Source organism: Scardinius erythrophthalmus (genome assembly GCF_964197995.2).
Source record: "Scardinius erythrophthalmus genome assembly, chromosome: 14".
NCBI lineage: Eukaryota > Metazoa > Chordata > Actinopteri > Cypriniformes > Leuciscidae > Scardinius > Scardinius erythrophthalmus.
This window is the reverse complement of record NC_138234.1, coordinates 23710239-23728687: the sequence shown is the minus strand read 5'-3', so window position 1 is coordinate 23728687 and position 18449 is coordinate 23710239. Positions and strand designations below refer to the sequence as shown.

Here is an 18449-nt window from a genome sequence, read left to right as displayed (position 1 = left end):
CAGTTTTTGGGAGAACCTCTAGGCAGGAACCTCTCTTTGAAAAAAAGGGAAGTCCTAAAAGATGGAAGCCATAACTACATGCAAGAACTCTAAAGATTGTCAATGGTTTTGAAGCACTTGACATGAGTTTCTAGAGGTTTCCAGTGGGTGATCTAAGGAACCAAAATAGTACCTCACATTCCATCTCATTTTTACAGTAGTCTCTCCTTGACATCCTTGACAAAAATGAAGCTACTTGAGGGACCATTTTGGGTTCCTTAGATCGCAATATTAGAAGAACCCTCTGAGAACCTTTGGCATGCTTTGAAATAGGGAAGTTCTCTAAAGAACTTACAATATGGAACCCTGAGGTTCGTGCAAGAATTCTAGACTGTCAGGGATTCTTCTAGCAACGGCGTTACATAGAAAAAGTTTTGAGCCTCTTAACAAGGGTTCATAGAGGTTTTCCAGAGGATTCCGCCACATATACCTTTTAACTTTTATTCTAGACATTCTTCCCATTACACCGGAAATGAATCTACTTGAGCATTAGCTTGCAGATTAGCACACAAGAAAGACATTTTAGAGAACCTCTTGACACCCTCTAAAAAAGGGCAATTCTCTAAGGAACTTACAAAATGGAACCCAGAATTTAATGCAAGTCATCACTGGTTCCTCCAGAAACCCCACAGTAAATAAAAGATTTGAGAACTTCCTCGAATATACAAGATAGATGAGGCACCTTCAAATGGGTACCTAGATGTTCTTCAAAGGGTTCTTAAGCTTTAAGTTTCACCTTAATAGAAGCAACTTCTTCCAAAGTTTAAACTTGAGGAATGCAAACAGGCTTTAGTTAAAAATGAAGAAGCACTACGTACCCTTCACTGTGACTTTGTGCTCTCCAGTATTTGGATGAGTGAAGATCTCCACATGGATAGACACCTCTCCAACTGCATCATCAACACCAGTACCTGCAGACAAGACGAGACAAGTCAAGACTCCATTCCTGGTCTGTCAGGATACTTTGCATCCGTATGGCTCAGTGGAACTTCTAATCACTTCCTTTATGAATTCAGTAATCACAGAGTCATACAGAGGCAATGTATGCTTTTGAGCTATTGGATTATAAAGAAGTTTAAACAGCGTAATGGTGTTGAACCTGGCTTGAGAGATCATTAATAATATGAAAAGGAATTCAGGTAGTTCTTCCATGTTGAAGCACTTAAAAAATACAAATTCAGAGCTTACTGTATTGATCCGAGTTCAAATGTGGATTTCTTTTTATTCCCACAGAATCTTAAATTAAATGTATAATAATTTAGATAAGAGCTAATGTACACTATTTAAAGACTGAGCTGTACAAATTTGACTTTACTTAATTGGGGTGATCCATTTGTGAACTTTTAAAAATGGTATAGTACTGCGTTGAAAGATGCTAATAAGCTCTGAAAATGATTTAACAAGTGATCCCTGCAACACATCTCTAAATCTGAATTTGTGAGGCTTATTCAGGCAAAAAAGTTGGTACACTTTATTCCAGTGTCTGTGTACAGTGCTAACAGCTTCTTACAGCTAGCTAGCTAACAAAAATAGCAAGCCAGCAAGCTAATGTCAACATAAAAATCTGACAAGACTTCAAATTATCAATGAAAATAGCTTACAATACACAGACAACCAAAATAAAGTAATGCCTCACAGGATTCTTTTGCAACAAAGTGTTTACAATACAAGGAGAAGTGTGTTTCCTCAGATTATCATGAGTGTACCATCTGCACACATGCTGTGTGGTCACACTTGATTTCTGGTGTTTCATGAAGGGTTTATAATCATGATGAGGAGGGGGGAGAGCAGTCCTATTGGTCCAGTCATTCATAGGAAGGAGAAGACAAGGAGAACATGTGATATTGTCCTTCATTTGGTTTCAATGCAGGCAGGTGCATGCGGAAAACCACTTCCATTCCCACACATCTGCATTCACACTCATGGAAAGCTGCCACGGTCTTTGGCATACAGTATGCTACAATAATATTCACTAACAAATCCTTTTGATTCACTTTTTTAAACACTTTTGACTCCAATGAACTTGCACGTTCAACTAAATGCATCTCTCCACAGAATCTACGTCAGCTGCAATCAAATAATAATTTATAAAATGGGTTGCTTTCAGCATCTGTTATATGTGTGTGCGCCTGTCAGAAAAACAGGCTGATAATACAGTTTCTCTTTAGAGCGGAACTGTCTAAGCAAGAAGGGATTTGAAAAAGCTTGAACAGCGGCATGTTAACGTTGATGCTGACGGCTGTTGATGCAGCACTTTATGACTATTTCTAACCAAACAGCATCTGGGTAAATGTCACAAAACCTGTCAAGAAATGTCCGGGTCATATTTAACCACAAAATCAGAAATCATTAATAAAAATATTGCAATATATCTTTTTTAATTGTCTTAAATGTAATATTATTTAGAATAATGTAGCTATTTTTTTTATATAATATTAAAAACATTTGTAATATAAGTAACATAAATCATATCTCATGTTATAATCACATATAGCTACGTGATTTTTTTGCGGGGCCATTAAATGCCAATTTAGGGCCTTTTTGAACTGATGTACACTGACAGAAAGCACATCACCTGACCCCAGGAGCGAACTCTGATTGGCTGAGGGAGGGTTGTCTTGAGGCTAAGGGATGAGACTAAAGGGAGGGGAAACCACGTTGCGTGGTCGTGAGGGAAAATCACGCAGAGCAACAGAACAGACCCTGCCTGCGGACAATCTGAGTCAGTCGCAATTAATGTCACATCTACATTCGACAACGTGATTCAGCTCTTGGAAAAATAACGTTTCGTCATGGTCTCTTCACTCGCTTACTCACTGTCACTCACGGCTTGTCATCCGCAGTGCACACATGCACCTCACACTGCAGAAGTGCGTGCATTCCTCATTCACTGCCATTCAAAACACACTTCATCCTGGGCTTTCTTGCTGCTGTAGCGTCAAGATACATTTCAGACCAATGTATGCGAACATACAGCATGTTCTTCCCAGGTACTCATACATGCAAGGCCCTTTCTGTGGGAAGATATGGGTGGTCGTGGGGCATGCGATTGGCCCGTTGGAATGGGAGGTGCATGATCTGATTCGGGTGGATCACTGATTAGTTCTTCGTCGTGAAGGGCACCGGGCCCCACGTGAACGTACCCTTCTCTGGGTACACGTCTTCACTATGGCTGAACCTTACCCCCTTCCCTCCATGGACTGGTGAAAGAGAAGGAGAGGACGCAGAAAAATACAGAGAGAAATTGAGACCACATAGTGATGGGGATTTGAGAGATGGAAAGAAAGAGATACAGAAGAAAAAAAAAGAGACAGTCCAACAAGCTCAGCAAATGTTAACAGTCTCTTTAACAGTCCATCTTCAACCTGCTGTGGATTTTTTACACACACATACACACATTTGCACACACGCTTGCTTTTTAATATGTGTTTAAATACTTAAATGAAGTAGTGACATTTACTCTAATTACATTTTAAATGATAATCTATTAAAATGGCTCTGCCAGGGGCGTCTCGACCTAAAGTGTGTCAGGATTCCCAAAGTGTGTGAGGGAGAAAAAGAAAGATGGAATTCAGATTAAACACTAAAAGAAAATGCAATATTTTTTTTCATAAAAAAAAATAAAAAAATTTATATATATATATGTGCGTACACTGAACAAAATTATAAAGGCAACACTTTTATTTTTGCCCCCATTTTTCATGAGCTGAACTCAAAGATCTAAGACTTTTTCTATGTACATAAAAAGGCCTATTTCTCTCAAATATTGTTCACAAATCTGTCTGAATTTGTGTTAGTGAGCACTTCTCCTTTGCTGAGATAATCCATCCACCTCACAGGTGTGGCATATCAAGATGCTGATTAGACAGCATGATTATTGCACAGGTGTGCCTTAGGCTGGCCACAGTTTTATCACATAGCACAATGCCACAGATGTCGCAAGTTTTGAGGGAGCGTGCAATTGGCATGCTGACAGCAGGAATGTCCACCAGAGCTGTTGCCCGTGAATTGAATGTTAATTTCTCTACCATAATCCGTCTTATGAGGACGTTTCAGAGAATTTGGCAGTACATCCAACCGGCCTCACAACCGCTCAGTACCTCCACACCCAGCATCTTCACCTCCAAGATCATCTGAAACCAGCCACCCGGACAGCTGCTGCAACAATCGGTTTGCATAACAAAAGAATTTCTGCACAAACTGTCAGAAACCATCTCAGGGAAGCTCATCTGCATGCTCGTCATCGTAACCGACTTGAGTGGGCAAATGCTCACATTCGATGGTGTCTGGCACTTTGTAGAGGTGTTCTCTTCACAGATGAATCCCGTTTTTTACTGTACAGGGCAGATGGCAGACAGCGTGTATGGCATCGTGTGGGTGAGCGGTTTGCTGATGTCAACGTTGCGGATCGAGTGGCCCATGGTGGCGGTTATGTTATGTTATGTTATGGACAACGAACACAGGTGCATTTTATTGATGGTATTTTGAATGCACAGAGATACCATGATGAGATCCTGAGGCCCATTGTTTTGCCATTCATCCACGACCATCACCTCATGTTGCAGCATGATAATGCACAGCCACATGTTGCAAGGATCTGTACACAATTCCTGGAAGCTGAAAACATCCCAGTTCTTGCATAGCCAGCATACTCACCGGACATGTCACCCACTGAGTATGTTTGGGATACTCTGGATCGGCATATACGACAGTGTGTTCCAGGTCCTGCCAATATCCAGCAACTTCGCACAGCCATTGAAGAGGAGTGGACCAATATTCCACAGGCCACAATCAACAACCTGATCAACTCTATGCGAAGGATATGCTGCACTGCGTGAGGCAAATGGTGGTCACACCCCCGGACCACCCCCAATACAGTAAAACTGCACATTTTAGAGTGGCCTTTTATTGTGGCCAGCCTAAGGCACACCTGTGCAATAATCATGCTGTCTAATCAGCATCTTGATATGCCACACCTGTGAGGTGGATGGATTATCTCGACAAAGGAGAAGTGCTCACTAACACCGATTTAGAAAGATTTGTGAACAATATTTGAGAGAAATAGGCCTTTTGTGTACATAAGTCTTAGAAAGTAAGTAAAAAGTCTTAGATCTTTGAGTTCAGCTCATGAAAAATGGGGGCAAAAACAAAAGTGTTGCGTTTATAATTTTGTTCAGTGTATATATATATAAAGCAAAGTTATGGAAGCTTGTTTCCACAGAATACAAAATAAAAAAAGTAATTTTTATCTCACAATTCTGACTTTTTTTCTCACAATTGCGAGTTTACATCTCTCAATTCTGACTTTATCTCACAATTGCGTGATATAAATTCGCAATTGCAAGATATTAAGTCAGAATTGCGTGATATAAACTTGCAATTGCGTGTTATAAAGTCAGAATTGTGAGATGTAAACTCGTAATTGTGAGATAAAAAAAATGTTAAAAAATGTCTTTTAAAATGTTTTATTCTGTGGCGGAAACAAGCTTTCATACAAAGTAATGTTTTAAAAAAATATATAATAATTGGTTAGGATAACTGCATCTAACATAAAAGTTTAGCATTAATAATAATATTTATAATACTACAATTTTATATATATCCTAATTTTATGGATATAAAGACTGATGTTGTGTAGAGGTAGAGAAAAGGTAAATAATATTTAAAGGCACAGCGAGATGTCTGGAAGAGCCTTACCTTGTGTATTCTGGGACTGAACGAAGGTCTTGATGAGTTTGTCGGTGGCCTGAGTGTAGAGGGACAGGGCATAGTGCAGAGACAGCAGGTCTGGACTCTTCTCAAGGAACGTCTTCTTCAGTCCCACACCTCCAGCATGGAAATATTGCTAAGAAACCCCAAAACAACAGAGAATGCTTGAGACAATGCTGCTTTGTCCAGCACTTTGGGATGCAATAACAAGAGCAATATTTTGATAGCTACAAAGACACAGTTGATTAATTGTGTATATTCCCTGTAATAATGTTGATTCCCAGCAAAATACCTGGGCTTCTCTGCTTATTAAACTGGTTTTTAACATTTAAAAATCTATATTATATTCTGCTCTACATCACAAGGTGCAAAAAACAATCCACAGAATGTGGCAAAGGGCAAAAGCTTGACTGAGAGTGTAAAGTGAATAATACAATGAAGGATAGTGATTATTATTATTATTTATTTGACAAAGTGCAAATAAAACATATATCCTTGTGTATCCTTGTGTTTTTATTATTTAAAAAAATAATTAATATTCTACATATATGCAGAGTAGAAGTAAAAAGGTAGGCCTAACTATAGTTATATATTTCCATTATATTCAGCGACCCACTATTTGAAGCACAATATTGCTGATGATGTCGTCATTACAAACCAGTGGAAGACCATTTTTACACTGACATTCAGCTCTTTACACACACCTTTATAGTATCCAGTGCTAACTCAATCACTGCACACTGTTTAGGGGACAGTGCTTTGGCCTCCTCACGAACCATGTGCTCCTACAAAAAGAACAAAATTTTATAAGAACAAAATACAATGATCTTTTCATAATTAAAATTGTTATTCCAGGTTCATTTAAACCCGAGTAAACGTAATCCAGGGTTATTTTATGTCTCACTGTGCACAAAAATTAAGAGATATTTTTAATAAAAAAATTATTTATTAATAAAGAATTTAGGTGTTATACTGCATATACAAAATTAATACAACAATAATAATGTTTTTTTATTTTATTTTACCAGTGACAATGAAGAGACAAATGACGTTAATTAAAACATTTTCATTCAAACATATTTAATGATAAACTGATAAAAACACTTTTTATTTATATAGTACTATTTATAAAACTATATTTAATTATACATTAATACGTTTTAAAATATAAATTCTTTCAAATATTAATTTATAAATATTTATAAATGTTTCAAAATGTTACTAAAATGTCATTTTTTGGCCACAACAAGTACGCATTTCAGAAAATTTCTGAAAATGAGTACGAAAAATTCTGTAAAAAATAAAAATAAAACTAGCTTACACCTTTTTTATGTAGCAAACTAACATACCTTAAGCTTGGAGAGTTGACCGAGTTCCTTGGCTGCATTGAATATGAGTTGAGTGCCCTGGAGGAAGAAGAGAAAAAAAGGAGGAAGCGAGAAAGAGAAAGAAAGAAGGTATAGAAGAGAAGAGGGGACATTAGTCAGGTCACAGAGATCGACAAGGTTGTAGACAGAAATGCCACATCACAGAGGTCAGAAACAGTCTTAAACGTCAGACACGCACTCGCACAATCCCAGCGTGCCCCACCCCCAAACACGCTCGCACACAGCCACGCATCGACACACAACTGTTTGTGCAACATTAAACAGTACACTAGCTACATACATAAGACAGAGACAAGAGTTGAAAGGTTTACAAAACCAATAGGTCCACAGCCTGGACAACAACACTCTGGTGATATATCTAGTATCTACGACTGGCCGATACCTTAATCTTTGGATATATCACTAAGTGAATGAGGCTTGTGCACCTTATTATACCATTATACAAATATGTACAATGTAGTCCTTCTACGAAAATTAAATAGTTAGTATACAGAAATAGTCTGTATTTCTGAAATCAAAAACAGAAATAGTCGCTTAGACCAGTGTCTAAAGCGACTGTCATGCATTATTTAACCCGGAGTGTCCGAGCACCTGTAATGAACTATGTGAGGATTTGAAAGGGCACATAGTTAACTATAAATGGTGTCTATAGGGAAACCCACAACTGCATTGAAAACAAGGGGTAAAAAAACACTGCTTCCACCGGTTTGTTTCAACAGGGGGACCCAAGTCACACAAAGAAGACACTGAGAATGAGAGAGAGAGAGAGAGAGAGAGAGAGAGAGAGAGAGAGAAAGAGAGAGCAAGAGAGAGAGAGAGAGACAGGAAACATTGAGCTAAAGGGGATTCAGTTCTTACATCACTGTGACAAGCAAGCTTCACCCTGCCCTGTGAAGAGAGGATAGTGTAATTAACTTGAGAATTGGTCCTGGCGCTCTTTAATAGGCTGACAGTGTCCAATATCCAGTAACTGACTAACAGGCCAATCAGATAACTTCAGGAAGAAACAAATTATGAGAAATGAGAAAAAAAAAGGAAAACATGCTGTTCATTACAGAAGACAGAAATTTAAATTGTCATTATTTGTGCACCCTCGTGTAATTTCGAACTCTGTGAAACGCAAAAGGAGATGTTTTACAGAATGTTCATGCCACAATTTTCCATACAATGAAAGTGAATGGGGACTGGAGCTGCCAAGTCTAAAAAAATGTCAAAAGTTTGAACAGTTTAGAAAAAAATTGCAAATCAATAAATAAATCAATCATTTTTTAAATTTATTTAAACTAAGCAAATTTTATAAAATTAATAAAATAAAATTGATTAAATTTTTTTTTTTAATAATTCAGTTCCAAACCTCAAAATTAAAGTACTATAGTGAGTAAAAACAAATGTAATGATATCAGATAATATAAACTAAACATTTTCCAAAATAATATTTTAAAATTAAATGTTCACATTATAAATTGTGTCTTTATTCACAAAAATATATAGCTGAGTTTTAAATTTTAGGATGGGGGTATACCTGTATGATATACCCCGTATTTTGGGGACCGTGACATCTGAAAACTCCTGACTTGATTGACGTTAAAACTGACGTGACACAATTTTGACGAGCCATATTTGAATATACGCAAATGTGAATGACATTTGATTGCAGACGAGAAGAATTTCTGTATCGACGTGAGGGTGAGTAAATTATGACAGACTTTTCATTTTTGGGTGAACTGTCCCTTTAAAGCAAAGTAGTTAACACTAAAGTAGTCTAACAAAGTAGTTAGATTTCTGTACAGTATTCTTTATAATCTAAGAGACCAACTAAACTGAGCAAAGATAAACACTATGAAATCCTTTCAAAGCAATTGTGAAAAGAAAATGAGGAAAACATCTTCGAAAGCTAATGGATTGAAACAGGCAGAGGAAAAAACAAACAAACAATATTTGCACTGTAAAATGACAATATATATATATATATATATATTTTACAAACAACTGACATCTAGACTATATTGTTAAAATACATTTTATGGACTTAATTACAAATTCTCAAGCCTGACAATAAGCCAGAAAAGACTTCAGTATGAGACCTCAGCGTTCGATCAGGCCAATTTTGGTACAACAACACGAAAAAACCAAATACCGGACAGATTGACAGAATAATGTCTTGCAGAGACTAAAAAGAGAGGCTCGGGAGGTGAAGATCAGACGCAAGCAACAACCCACAGAGGAGAGGTTTCAAACAGGTGACAGAGACGGGGAGGGTGGACCACCTGAAACCGGTTAACGTCACCCAGATAATAGACCCACCACGACACCGGACTGGGAGCAAAAGAGTGTCGCTTCCGGGAGAATGAGTAGAGGAAGGGGTTGGCAGTCATATGTGGGGCGGACATCAGATTGGAAGTTTCGTTGGGGTGGGAATCGGAAAAGGGCCTTGTCCAAGTCAATTAGGAAATGCACCATGCTGCAGCCACCTCGGGCAAACAGACCACTGAGGTGGCCAGGGAAAGGAGACGAGATGGACAAAGAAGAGAAGAGGGAGACAGCGAGAGAAAGAGAGAAAGACGTGACAGGTGAATGAGGATGCATTGGACAAGAGGAAGGGAGGACATGGCAGCCACACAGAGCAGAAGGAGGTGGTGGGAAGGGGTCACCCAGCGTGGACGGACTGCGGGACATACAGACGCACAGACAAAAGTGCTCTGGTACTTACTATCATCTGTGGAGGTGGAGCGGGGGGAGAGCGAGAATGTAATAACCAGAGAGAAGGGTCAGTGAAGCTACAAAGAGCCCCACATCAAATCAAAAGAAGCATTAACATTCAGTCTACAGGACCGGCTTCGGGCCTGATACAATATTACGGTAAGTCCCAAGGTCTGTACTTGCCCGAGGGACTAAATCCGGCTTAGTCTGGAGGAATAATTGGGCTGAAAATGAAAAAATCTCACTCTCAGCATGTTCCAAACCAGTATGTTCTTTCATCCATGAAACACAAAAGGAGAAATTTTGACGAATGTTCAAGCTGTTCTTTTCCATTCAATGAAAGCAGATGAGGACCAAGGTGAGCTACAAAATGGACATAAAATCCACATAAATAAATGCAAGCCCATACGACTTATGTGCAATATTTCAAGTCTTCTAAAGCAAATCGATAAGTTTGTGCGAGTTATTTACTGAAAACGTCCTAACTTGTCATTTGCAGTAGCTCTCAAACCTCATTAAAATTTCTGCATATTCGAAGTTGGGCTTTACCAAAATTTTCTTTAATTCTTTACACAAAACCATTGTATGACTTGGAATAAAGTGCTTAAGTCATATGGGCCACTTTTATAATGTCCTTTTTGAAACAGGAAAGCGCCTTCGTTGTAGAAAAAAGAACAGCGTGAACATACTTCAAACATCTCCTTTTGTTTCCATCGACGAAAAAAAGTTATGCCAGTTTGGAATGAGTAAATTTTGACAGAACTGACATTTTTCAGTGAATTATCACTTAAATTTTTGGCCTTTTACAATTAGCATAACAGCAATTGGCAACTGGTTAACTAGGCCAATAGGGAGATGTTTCCCGTTCAAATGTTCAATCTTTGAAAGAACTGATATGGGTCTCTTTTGTGTAAATAAACAAATACAAACAAAAATACAAAAAGAATAACAGTTATATCAAGACAAATTAAAAGCAGTAAGTTGTCTCTGTTCCTGTAGAAATGCTCTCAAAAATTAACTAGGATTCAAAACTGTAGAAATAGAGTTAATAAAACTTTTTAGTCAAGATTAATATACATGAAATGTACAACTGTATGACTACAGGACCAGAGAGCAGTCTCAAGAGGTGCTTGAATGATATGGTGCACTCCCAACGTTTTTAAAGTGGAAAGATGTGTCTTTCGTCCAAGGTGATTTGATTTGGGAAAGGGACATGGTTTGTTGGGCAAGAGGAGATACATTTCCAGTCCTTCTGAGTCTTCATGATCCACACCAGAAAATACAATGCTGTAAACAATCTTCATATTTATATAAAATGACTTCTACATGTAGTATGTCTCAGAAATCTACTTTTAATGAAGTTCTAAACAGCTCATTACCGTTTGGTCAGTCAAAGGCGGCAGAACAATCGTCTTCTCCATTGTGTTCATGACCAGCTTCCAGAGCTCCTTCAGTACTCGCTTCAAGACTGTCTTCTCGCAGATCTTGGCAAACAGCGTGAGGCTGACAGGAAAAAAAAGGTAAGATTGGAAGTGGAAGTCCAAGAAGACGTCTAAATCTAAATTAGCATCTTACTTGCTGTCAAGGAAGTCCATGATGGGCTGGAGGACGTTGTCTGCGTCCTGTGCAACACTGCTGCAAGCACTTGCTGGCACGTTCCCTGTCCCCTTCACCTGGCTAAGTATGTCACCCATCTGCTTGACATTTTCTTCGATGTTTGGTTGGAAACTAGTGGGAGAACAAGGTGGGGAACAGATGTTACTCCAAAAATAAAGCAAAAAAGCTATTTCTTCCTGATCCCTAGGTACCTCACCTGGTGGCAAAGATTCTTGCAAGGTCATCCAAAACATTGTTGAGCTTCACCTGGAGTTCTTTCAAAATGTCGCTAGCTTCAACATTCAACTGAAAGGGACATTAAAGGGTTAGTTCACCCAAAAATCACCCTCAGGACATCCTAGGTGTATATGACTTTATTCTTTCAGCCAAGCACAGTCAAAGTTATATTAAAAATATCCTGGCTCTTCCTAGCTTTACAATGGGAGTGAATGGTAATAGAGATTTATAAGCCCAAAAAAAGCGCATCCATCCATCATAAAAGTAAACCATACGACTCCAGGGGGTTAATAAAAGCCTTCTGAAGAAACATATCTATATTTATAACTTTATAAACTATAATAATTTGCTTCCGCTGACAGTCGTACACGAGTCTAGTTTCCGCGTAAGAGTGACCTCTGACCTGACCTCATATACACCTAGGATGTCTTGAGGGTGCAATTTTGGGTGCAATGGTCAAAACCACCAGAACTTGACCATGCTTTCAGAAGGTTGTAAGTCTCTGCGAATCCATGCTTTGCTAAATTAATGTCTGCAGATTTGTGATTCACTTACATCTTTACCTCCCATGGCCTCAAACATCTTCTCAAGCTGTACCCTGAGCTGCTGGATGTTGTTGATGAGGATGCATGGCTGTGTGGGGCAAAAACGTGAATTAAAATGCCTGAAATCAACAAGACTAACTCAAACCGTTACAAAAAGAGTACAGAGACTCTTTATTGTAAGCTGCATGGCATATTCTACCCATGTCAGATTTACAGACCTTGACAGCACCATCCTTTGCATTCTAGAATCAAAGAAAGAGAAACACAAACCAAATGGGTCAAATTCTGGATTGTGAATGAAAGAACTATTTTAACAATATAAACCTGATTCCACAGGGCTTTTAGACTATTACCACTTTCTCCTTGGTGCAGTGGTTGGGGTAATCCCTGGATATAATGTCCGCATAGGAGAGCAGAACGTTGCTAATGGTCTGTGTGATAAAGAGATCACGTTAAAACAAATCTCATGACAATGCAGAACTATTTTACAGATATTAATTTTGCTAAAGACTGGGGTTATTTGATTTTGCCAAGTAAGACATGTTCCTGGACCAACATATTGTGTTGATCCTGGAACAACATTCCTGTCCATAAACATAGTCCTAATCTTATCCCTACCCCTAAACCTAACCCTACCCATAAGTTATCCCTAAAATCAGAGGGAAATGATAGGTGAATTACAATGTAGAAGCACCTTACCCTGGTTGCAAGCCTAAACTTGACATAAACTGTAAACTTGACCCTCAAATCTGACTGGTTGATCGGAATGTTGTTCCAGGATCAACAAAGATGTTGACCCAGGACCACGTTGTACCTAGTGAAATCACGTTCACCAAAGACTGGAATACACTAGAGTACACGACTTTTCCACAGATTTTTTGCCCCAATTTGCAGTCTGGAGGAATTGACGCTAGTTGCCAAAAGTCAAAGCCTGTCTGCAGGTTTTGGTCAGTCGAGGTCCAAAGAAAATCACGTAGGGTATGATGGGCACAGAGTCTGAAGTTTTTAGATTCAAACATGTTTGATATTTTGAGCAGATTTTAGGGAATATTGTTTTCATCTATAATGCATCTCTGAGCAATAAGGCATATCCTCATCATTTCGTGTTCATGTGTGAGTTGGTCAATTTCAGAATGACTTGAAAAGTCTGGTAGTATGTGATCCTCAGTTGTTAAGTGTATGACGCCTAGTTTTCCTCTTTAACCCTTTACAAAGTCGGCAAGCATATGATGCCTAGGCCCGGTTTCACAGACAAGGCTTAGATTAAGCCAGGATTAGGCCTTAGTTCAATTAGGGCAATTAAGTTGCTTTTATAAACGTGCTTAAAAAACTGGTGTGACTCTTGAAAACAATGTCACTGACATATTTTAAGATATGTCAGTGCAAGTTCGTTCAGTTAAAAGAGCTCAAATATGCATTTTAGTCCGGGACTAGACTTAAACCTTTTCTGTGAAACCTGGGGCTATTGTTTTAAAATTGGCTCCGCTAAGCACTTGACTTTCACTCACTGACGTTACGTCAGTTTGAAAGTAAATGGAATGATAATGAAAGTACTAAAATAAAAAGAGAAGTGTCTGCTTAGGACCTTTGCAAATCTCTTCATGTAGTGTCCAACAATCTGTGGGTCTGGGCACTCCAGCTTCTTAATGATCTCGAAGCTCTGGTTAAGCTGCGAGAAGACATCCACTACCGAACAGGAGAAGAGAGCGTGCTCTGAAGTTTGCTGATACTGTAGGAAAGAAAGAGTTGGATGTGCGGTCAAAAAAAGTTCTAAAATAGAAGACGCAAGAGACCGCACAAGCAATTTGCGACCAGACATCAGGTGTGAGCTCTTTCGTCTGGAAATAATTGGGTTGAGGTGAGACTGTGACAGGTTGCCAAAGGGGGCTCGGTGGAACTAATGAACTAAAGAGTGTGCTTATTGGTTCAGGAACAGGCTGAGGTGCTCCGAGGGCACTCATTCATCAAATTTTGACATGTCTGGCTGCAGGCTAGGGGTCCTTTTGTTACTGTTACTTATTACAGCTGGTAAGCAAAATAATATGAAAAGTTTACAGTAAATTATAAAATAAATAAAAAACTTCTACGAAATTCGTACTTTTTTCCAAATACCATATCGATTAATCGCAATTAATCGCATTCAACATAAAAGTTGTATATATACATATATATATATATATATATATATATATATATATACTGTATATATATATATATGTGTGTGTGTGTGTGTGTGTGTGTGTATAAATGTGTTAGATGCGATTAATTGCGATTAATCAAATTGACAGCACTTTAAATATTATATATATATGTATATACAGTATATATATAATATATTTAATGTATTCAATATATATATATAATATTTACATATATACATATTAAATATAAACATTTTTATGTATTTGAGTTAAAAAATGTAAGAACAATGGTTAAATGATGATGATGATAATAATAATAATGTAAAAATTGAAGATTTTAAAGACATTTGTAATAATATGTTATTGTGATGTACTATATCTTAGTAGCGATATTTAAAATGAAATATTAATGCAACATTAAATGTTTTACATATTTCTAAACTGTACAATAGTCTGAAACCACATTGAAAATATGGGATATAAATTTTATTCAAAACAACAACAACAACATTTTATTTTTTCGTGTTAAGCATAGATATTTTCTTATTGATTTATAAACTATGATGTTTCTTGAACCTGCATTGAATGGCCTTGAAGCTAGGAAGCAAAAAGCAAGAGAATTAAATCTCACCCCATCTTTTTTGTCACGCTCTAGGGCTCCGTGCAAGAAGTCGCGAGACACCTCTTCATTCTCATCCAACCACTGGATGACAAATGGCTCAAACCACCTGCAGAGTAACATCACCACCTAAAGCTTTATTACCCATCATATCATGGTCACAGTGACATTTTTGAGCGTGCCTGACATAATTTTTGTGTGTGAGAAGCCACTCACGCAGGATATTCAGGCACTCGGCTCTTGAAGAAAGGCAGGTCTTTGCAGTATTCATTGTAAAGCCACTTTACTTTGAAATGCAGGTTCATGTAATCGGCACTCTTGCACAGGCGGTTCTTTTCATGCTCTGAAAACCGTGAGGTGAAGACAAAAGCTCTTCATGAAACAGAAGATTTAACGGCACATAATACATCTATGCAGAGTGGAGGACCCCTGCTGAATCAGCAGATGAGAAGAACTCCACCACATGTCAACTATTCACCAAGTGTGAAATTTAATTGACTATCAGTGAGAAACCCCGCAATGCCTGAGTTTCTAACTAAAATTCTAACTAAAAAACTTTTTTATTGCATCTCATCTGTTAGTCAAGTTATGATCATTCAAGACCTGAGCTGAAACCTTTTTATTAAATATTATATAATGAGGTTGTGGAGTCTCGACAGTGATATATAGCTCTACAAAATGAATGATCAATCCATACAAAAACAAGATATAATACAGAAAAAGTTGGGGTTTAAGAGACACTTAATATTTAGTAATATTATCAATTTCATCAGATGAGAACAAAACTTGAACTGAATTGAGATGGATAACGACACCATTGTCTTCTGTATAGCTGCTTTATGGCTGAATCGAATTAGTTTCAGTTATTGAACTTAACTGAATCAACACTGAACTGACTCAAAGTAAATTAGAATTAGAATCTGTCCCATATTTGATGAAGTTTGAATCATTTATTGTTATTTTCCTGTTTATGACTGTAAAGCTGCATTGAAACAATCTGTATTGTATATATAAATAAATGAAAGGTGAAGAAAAGTCCCTTAGCTTTGACTCACCTTCCATTGCGTACTTCATATCCTGGGCAAACAGGTTCCACATAACCTCTGCACTGATTTTTCCGACATTGAGCTCCTGGGGAAACCTGTGTGGACCAAGCAAGCGATATTAAGATCCTAAACAGGATTATGAAGGTACATTGGGAGATTTTGTGAAATAACATGGTGCCGGACTCACTGGTTAAGGCAGGGGGTGTAGGAGTTCTTGTCCTCTTCAATAATTGAGACAATGAGAGTGATTAGCTTGGACCAGAAGTCCAGATTCTTGATACTTGGACCTTGTTCCTCTGGAGGAACCTCTCCTTTTTTGCTCTGCACAGAAAGAATTCATTTTGAAATCTAATGGAAGCTCGAAGCACATTATGTCTTTTCATTTTCTGCCAAACTTTGGAAGAAATTACCCTACTAAGCGCACAACAGGAATGGCTTATTTCAGCCAGCAAGCAAACAAGCAAAAAAGCAAAAATATGCCAACTACTCCAGGGGAACAAGATATGAAACAATCCTGCAAAGCTCTGCAGCAAAATATAGTAAGTAGCCCGGGGTTAGATGTTTAATTCAACAGGAAGAGTGTTTGATATTTATGAAGGGAGTCTGTAACAGCTTCAAAGCAACATAAACAAAAGCGGCAAGATGAATTGCACTGATAAAATGACTTGGATTCTCCCGAGGCAAAAAGCTTTGTGGCTTATCAAGGTTGTTGGGCCAGGGAGTGTCGACTCACCGGGTCTGTTTGGTATTCTCGACTATACAGTTCATGGCAGTTGTTGAAAATGTATTCATAGGTAGAGTTGAGGCAAGCCTTCACACAGTCCTTCACTACCTGGCTGGCACGAGGAGGACTCTGAAGCTCTTGGACCTAGAGAAGAAGGGTTCATGGTCCATTCAGACGGATAATTCAGCTACTGTATGAACAAAACTTTTAATATTGAAGGTAAACTTTAAAATCATTCAAAAAGGAAATTGTATGAAAATCTTAAAAGAACTCGCATATGGAAAAAGAGAACTGTACAAAATTTGTACTTGAAAATCGTCCAGAAAAAAAGAAACATACAAGTGCTGTCAAATCGATTAATCGTGATTAATTGATGTGATTAATCGCGATTAATCGATTTGGCAGCACTAAAACATACAGAAAAGAAAACCATCAAAAAATTTTATAAAAAAAAGAAAAATCTTAAAAAGAAAAGAAGAAAAACATATACGGCAAAGACAAACTAAACTGTATGAAAATCATAAAAGAACACCTTACGGAACATGAACATTGTACGAAAATTGTACGAGACAAGATTTTTTTCTAAAAAACGTAAAAAAAGAGAAACATACAGAAAATAAAATCATACAAACATTTTAAACAAAAATAAAATCATGAAAATCATGTAAAAGAAAAAACATGGCAAAGTTAAATAAATTGTTTTGAAAATCATTAAAAAAACACCTTACAAAAAGAAGAATTTCAAGAATTGTATTGTATAGTGTCACAGTGTGTTTCCTGTACATATGGCAGTAAACTCTCTTGAATCTTGAATCAAAAAAATGATTATGAAAAAATCATACGGAAATACGAAGGTAACATTAAAATTATATGAAAAAAGAAAATCATACACAAATATTCTGCAAAAATAATGACACACACAGACAATTTTTTACAAATATTTTAGGATGACAAAGCACCAAATAGAGCTTCAATATATGACCAAATTTACACTTGTCAACAGCGTCAGGGATTCACAACTAACCTTCATCCTGAAAAATGTGATACTGGTCAGTAGGTCCACAGTAGACTTGAGGTCCTGTAGCCTCTCAGGACTGCTGGCTGGGAAATTATTCTAAGAGATACAAGAAGGAGAGTCATCAATACTATACTTTATACATTTTAAATACTACTTTATGCTTTTAATACTACTTCATGTAGTCGCTTCAGACTAATCATTCTCATTTGTCCGACTGGACGATCTCACTTGCTGGAAACGCCATACGAAATTATCCTTCATACAAAAGCAAGAAAACATACAAAACCCCAAAAAGTCACACTACCCTGTACATAGAGAGGTCAATCCTCAGAGAGTTGTGGAGCTGGTCCAGAAGCTTGACAAATCGCTCTTTCTACAGAAAACACACAAGAAACCATCTCAAATCATTGGCGCAAACACTTTAATGCTGAAATTTTCGCTATGTGGTGACATGGTTGGCTCAAGCACTCACCCCAAAGTTGGAGGCAGCGAAACGGTCCGAGGCAGATACATTGTTGGTGGCCTGGGTTGTGTGAGCGTAGTAAGCATTGATGTTGGCCAGGAGGGTGCTCATGACCGCAGGCACTCCAGGACACATGTACTTTGATGACAAGCAGGCAAAGTGTCTAGAAGAACAAGAAGGTACAAAAAGTACCTAAGTACCTAATCAAACAAGTAAAACATCAA

The 18449-nt window shown here is 37.8% G+C and overlaps 1 protein-coding gene across 1 annotated transcript in view; it reads right to left on the bottom strand.

Annotated features, from left to right (window-relative positions):
* The window catches only part of unc13a (unc-13 homolog A (C. elegans)), a gene marked incomplete at both ends in the record, with an annotated part of 33923 nt that overhangs the window by 1112 nt on the left and 14362 nt on the right, over positions 1–18449 (bottom strand). Inside the window, 19 exon segments of the mRNA XM_081384158.1 lie at positions 858–950; positions 5737–5884; positions 6453–6533; positions 7098–7154; positions 7995–8024; positions 11216–11339; positions 11412–11564; positions 11650–11738; positions 12225–12302; positions 12562–12645; positions 13800–13943; positions 14987–15083; positions 15191–15317; positions 16030–16115; positions 16208–16341; positions 16754–16888; positions 17769–17858; positions 18067–18135; positions 18235–18388. Of these exon segments, the coding sequence (XP_081240284.1) occupies positions 858–950; positions 5737–5884; positions 6453–6533; positions 7098–7154; positions 7995–8024; positions 11216–11339; positions 11412–11564; positions 11650–11738; positions 12225–12302; positions 12562–12645; positions 13800–13943; positions 14987–15083; positions 15191–15317; positions 16030–16115; positions 16208–16341; positions 16754–16888; positions 17769–17858; positions 18067–18135; positions 18235–18388 (1973 nt within the window).